Source organism: Mesoplodon bidens (genome assembly GCF_964165515.1).
Source record: "Mesoplodon bidens genome assembly, chromosome: 3".
Lineage (NCBI taxonomy): Eukaryota > Metazoa > Chordata > Mammalia > Artiodactyla > Ziphiidae > Mesoplodon > Mesoplodon bidens.
In genome coordinates this window covers 96,679,349-96,685,348 of record NC_138178.1, presented here as the reverse complement: position 1 = coordinate 96,685,348, position 6,000 = coordinate 96,679,349, and the positions used below count along the sequence as shown (strand labels likewise).

Here is a 6,000-nt window from a genome sequence, read left to right as displayed (position 1 = left end):
AGGTAGCACGATTTGGATATCCCATTGACCCAGAACCATGTATTGTAAAGACCTGAACTACAATGGTGACTTTGTCATACTCAAGTGACTGTGTAAGTGCAGCTATCTGTTCATGAGAGGAATTGGTCAATAAATTCTTTTTAATAATGTCCTTATTGATGTTCGTTTTAAGGTACTGTCCTCTTAAAAAGCATTGCAAACTACCACATGTTTTTCTAGTTTCTGGAAATGTTTGTATAAGATTGGTGTTATTTCTTTCTTAAGGGTTTGGGGAAATTCATCAGGAAAACACTTTGGGCTTGGAGTATTCTTTGTGGGTGATTTCTAATTTGTCATTCAATTTCTTTAATAGATGTAGAACTTTTCATATTTTAAATTTTCCTTGTATCATTTTTGTTAAATTGTGTTTCTCAAGGACTTTATCAATTTCATCTAAATTTTCAAATTTATTGGCATAAAATTATTCATAACATCCTCTTACTGTCTAATATCTGATGACCAGTACCAATGTCCCCCTTTTCATTCCTCATATTGGTTATTTGCTTCTTCTTTTGTACTTATTTTTTCTTGATCAGTTTGGATAAAGGTTTGTCAATACTATTTAGTCCTTGCAAAAAGACTCAAATTTGGCTTAATTTCTTTATTGTATTTTCCCTCATTTCATTGTTGTCTACTCTATTATTTCTATCTTTTTGTTTCTTTGAATTTAATTGATTTGCTTTTTGGCTTCTTGAGATTGATACTTAGATAATTAATTTTCAATCTTTTATCATTTCTAATATTTGCATTTAATGCTATATATTTTCTTTTAAGAATGGGTCTACTTGCATCCTTCACATGTTGATGTGGTATTTTTTATCACCATTCAGTTCAAATATATTTTCTTATATCCATTTGTTGTTTAGTTTAATCCCTAGTTTAATTCTAGTTTAATCTGATTATTTAGAAGTGCATTGCTTAAATTCCAAACATCAAATATTTGGGGACTTCTTTAGTTTTCTTTTTTTCTTATTGATTTCCTTGTTTAATTGTAATGTGGTCAGAGAACATACTTTTTATGATTTCAGTCTTTGAAATACAGTATAAAGTCAATTTTATAAATTACATATATGAACTTGAAAAAATTCATATTCTGAAGGTTTGGGGAGCAGTGATTCTTTTTTTTTTTTTTTTTTTTTTTGTGGTACGTGGGCCTCTCACTGCTGTGGCCTCTCCCGCTGTGGAGCATAGGCTCCGGACACGCAGGCTCAGTGGCCCTGGCTCACGGGCCCAGCCGCTCCATGGCATGTAGGATCTTCCCGGACCGGGGAACGAACCCGTGTCCCCTGCATCGGCAGGCGGACTCTCAACCACTGTGCCACCAGGGAAGCCCAGGGAGCAGTCATTCTTATATCACATTTGTAAATCATGTTTTCCAAGTCTTGCGTATGTCTATTGATTTTTTCTTTTTCTTTTTTTAAATTGCTTATTACATCAGTTAATGTGTTTAAAATCTTCCTTTGTGATTGTGGATTTGCCTATTTCTCCTTCAAGTTTGTTAAGTTTTTTATTTATATATTTTGAGGCTGGTTATTAAGCAAGTAAACATTTAGGGTTGTTATAGCATTGTGTTGTCTTGACACATTTATCATTATGAAATGTCCTTATTGATGTCTCCTAAGGTTACTAAGAATAGTACTTTCTATGACTTCAACTCTTTGAGAGAGGCAATAACCACTTAGAACATACATTCTCTGTCTTTGGTTTAGAGATGAATTCAAATACATTAAGCTGCAAATAATTTTATACTTAAGCCTGGGTATATGGTAGAGGAGTAATTATTGATATTTGTTCAAATTTATGTGTAAGCTTCCCTCAGGGGATTTTGCAAATTTATCGGTAAGCTTTTTATTTTTAACAGTGATTTGGGAGGTGAGAACATTAGTGTCTTTAGTGCATTAGGGCCAGGGATGTTATGTATTCTGTGAGGCATGGGACAGTCCTTTACAAGGACCAATAGTTACTGTTTTGCACAACTTTCAATAGTTCATTTGGTTATTCATTTGGGTGATATAACTGTTAATGATTTTATGCTCTATGCTGACTCTATTACATATGAACCCTAAAATATTTTTTGTATTCTTTAGATAGACACTGAATTCTTCATAAATAGTACACAGAGGGACTACTGTGTTTTGTTTGGAGTTTTATGGAGAGTCAGTCACAATTTTGGAAAAGCACATCAGCTACCCTATTCTGCCCATGGAATTTTTTTTTTTTATACAACTCGCCTATATTTTGTCAGCAGTGCAACACATACTCTGTATGTGTGTTGAAGAGGATTCTATAGATAGATGCAACCATCTGATCACTTCATTGATCTTTTACATTTCATAATGAAACAATATTTTGTTATAAATTTCCTTCTCTCTATGAGATTATGTACAACTTTAGCTCAAGATAATTAATATTTCATTTAGGGATTTTTGTTATAAAAAGGGAAAGCCGGAATTTGATCGTTGAGAACTTGGTAGAATCACAATGTTTGCTAAGACAACTCAAAGAAGTCTTTTTATTTCTACTAGTTATTGTTATTATTATTTTTTAAAGTTAGCATTGTTGCATAAATTGGTTTTAGGCAGGAGAGCCAATTGCCTCCGGGCCGGGAACGTTTTGTCCCCCAGTGCCAGAGGCACTCCTAGGCAGTCCAGGTTGAGAGCCGGTCGGAACCTTGGCGCCGCGACGCCAGTTTCCGGCGGGCTCCTTAGAGCGCGGAACAGCTTTGGGCCGAAGGACCATGAGAGGGCCGGAACCGGGTCCCGAAGCTACGATGGAGGGGGACGTGCTTGACACTCTAGAAGCGCTGGGGTGAGTAGTCCTGGGACCGCCTTTCCCCGAAAATGTAAGCTGTCCCTCCGCTTGGCTGCCTCAGTCTCCTCCCCGTGGGCCTTCGCTGAGCTCTTGCCGCTCGGTGCAGGCCTCCGTCCCTGCCTCGCTGCCTCCGGCGCAGACAGAGTTAAGAGAGAGGCGGGAGAGAAATCCGCTTCGGGGGTGGAGCAGGCCCGGAGAGCTGGGGCGCTTGGCCCCCTCTTCCGAACTCCTTGCCTCGGAACTCCGCAGCTGGGACCCGCGGCGAAGGCGCGGAGGGCCCCGGCTGGCAGCACTCCTTTGGGGAATTAGTTGCTGCCCCGCAGGTGGTATTATTGTTGACGCTCCGGGGGAGAGGCGCTGGAAGCCGGAGTGCAGCTGTCGACTGTTGTCTCCTACCTTGTACAACCTGTGGATTAATTAGGGCGCGGGAGCGAATCTCCTGCTTCCTTGACCCGAGAAAGGGGTTTTAGTTCAGTGCAAGTCCATTCATTTCACCGTTCCTTCCATTCATTAACAACATATTAATTTGGTGTTAATCTGTATTCATTAATGCGTATTTGTGTGCTAGGCCGAGGAAGAAGACAGTTTTCAGATTACGAGTAGGTTACCTAGTCGGGGACTATAAAGAGTCTACTGGTGTTTGCAATTCAGGGTGGTTAAGTGCTATGAGAGCTCCTGGAATGATTTTAATACTTGCAAGCATGGGTATCAATACATGCAAAATAGTCTCTCCTTCAGCCTCATCCTGTTTTTCTTCACAGCCCTGGGGTCCCTATCCCGAATTATCTTGTCCTGAACATTTATTTATTGTCTCTTGAACATCCACCCTCCCCACCCTCCACCCCCTAATACACAGAAGTCAGCTCCAGGAGAACAGGTACCTTACCTGTCTTGTTCCCCAAAACATCCTACAACCAGATCTGCTACAATAAATAGTGGTTGGATGAATGGGTAAATGAATGAAGAAAAGTTCAAAGCAGAGACTGCACAGAGGTAAGCATAGGGCCAGATAGTTGCAAGTCAAAAAAATACACATTAATTAAAGACATTGGAACTATCTGTGCAATTGTGTGCCCTGCCACATCTGGAGTTTCTTGGATAGGATAGGCTTTGCCTTTGCAGTGCTATCGTGAAGCTCGAACCACCCTCTCGCCCCCCTTTATTTTTCTTAAAACTGCACTTGCTTCTCTATCAATTGCTTCTTTGGGACCCTGATAGTACCTACTTTGCAGTGACTCATTGTTACAGAGCCTAAATATCCTGAATAAATATTTGTCAAGTGAAAGAACAGAGCCAGTGATTATTTAGGGGGCATTTTTACTTCTGTGAAATCCCGTGGAAATTTTCACGTAACTTGGTTAAGGAAGTAACCAACACAAAAAGTTAAAATAATTAAAGTGTTTCGGACCCAAATGTTTTGAGCTCCCAAGTATTCCAGATAAGACTAGTGGGATTCTATAAATAGTTTTTGAAAAATGGAAAGTCAGTGCTTTTTAAAAATTTCTTTCATTCTTTGAATTTGTTTATATTATAGGTGTTTTGAAAAATGAAGTTTGGTATAATCTTGGCTTTTATCAAGGAAAATTATTTCAGATTATTCACTATAGAAAGTAAAACAGTTTACACACTTTAGAACTGATTTTTCCTGGAATAATTAAGGACAAGATTTTGAAGTTTGAATTTTCCTATAATGATAATGAAAAGTGAAAAAAGAGTAATTGTTTATTTACAATATGTGTTGTAATTGAACATGCGTTTCAAAATCTCCATGTAGATTGTGAATAATGCATTTTCTGTTGTGATTAAAACATTTAGGATATCAGTGAAGGTACTTCAGTTTATCAGATAAAATAGGAAATTAAAGGGAGCAATTAAAAGGGAAAATCTATATGAAAGAACAGTTTAGTGATGTAGTACATTATAAACGAAAACAGGGTAGTAATAACTTAGTTTCCTAATCTGTGAAAGGAGCACGCTGGATCAGATTTCGGAAGTCTCTTTCAGTTCTGACAATCTATGATTTTGTAGAACAGTGTATCTCAACCCTGGTTATACATCAAAATCATGTTTAGAGCTTGTAAAAAAATGTTTCAGTCTGGTATATTCCACCAGCTGAGTGAAGCATGATCTTCAGGGGTGCGATATAGGCATGCATATTTTTAAAAAGCTTCACAGCCTAGGTTGAGAACCATCATTGTGGAGGGAAATTTATTTCACATATTTACTGAGCACAGCTGTATATTGGACGCTGTTCTGAGAAGTCATTGGTGAGCAAAACAGACTTGGTTCCTGTCCCAATGGAGCTTACAGTCTGGTGGAGAAAAAGACATGATCACACAAATATTTATAAACTAAAATAAGTGTTTCAAAGGAAAAGAACAGGGTGACATAATGTGGCAGGAGGACCTATGTAGTCTTAGGGGTTAGTGACAGATTACTGAGGAAGTGACATTTGAGTTGAAATAGGAAGGGTGAATAGGAGTTAACTAGGTGACGTTGGCTGGGAAAGGAGGGGAAAGGTGTCCTTACAGTGAGAACAAAATATGAAAGACCTTAAAGTGGAAAGGATCTGCCACATTAGGAGAACTGGTAGGAGGCTGATGTAGCTGGAGGGCAGAGAGCAAGGACCAGTGTTAGAAGATTGGATCAGCAAGGAACAGGGCATGCAGCACCTTTTAGGCCATGTTGAGGATTTTGTTCTTTGTCATGACAGCAATGCGACATGATTGAAGAATTTTAAATAAAAAAGGGAGTGATTAGATCAGGGGTCCCCAACCCCCGGGCCATGGGCCAGCACTGGTCTGAGGCCTGTTAGGAACCAGGCTGCACAGCAGGAGGTGAGCAGTGGGTGAGCAGTGGGTGAGCGTGGAGCGAGCGAAGCTTCATCTGCTGCTCCCCATGGCTCACATTACCGCCCGAACCAACTCCCCTACTCCCCCCGCTCCGCCCCCCTCTGTGGAAAAATTGTCTTCCACAAAACTGGTCCCTGGTGCCAAAAAGGTTGGGGACCGCTGGATTAGATGTCTAGTTTGAAAAGTTACCTCTGTCAGCAAGGTGGAAAATAGATTGGAGAATTAGTTAGTAGTCTAGGCAAGAAGTGATGGTTGCTCAGTGGCAGTGGATATAGAAAGAAGTATATTACTGGTCTTA

General features: G+C 39.6%; 1 protein-coding gene across 1 annotated transcript in view; it reads left to right on the top strand.

Annotated features, from left to right (window-relative positions):
- The first annotated feature begins 2,740 nt into the window (after nucleotides 1-2,740).
- Nucleotides 2,741-6,000, top strand: part of FAM98B (family with sequence similarity 98 member B) — a 36,681-nt gene continuing 33,421 nt past the window's right edge. The window contains exon 1 of the mRNA XM_081228813.1: nucleotides 2,741-2,847. Within this exon, the coding sequence (XP_081084939.1) occupies nucleotides 2,777-2,847 (71 nt within the window). The 5' untranslated portion in view covers nucleotides 2,741-2,776. The remainder of the gene's footprint in view (nucleotides 2,848-6,000) is intronic.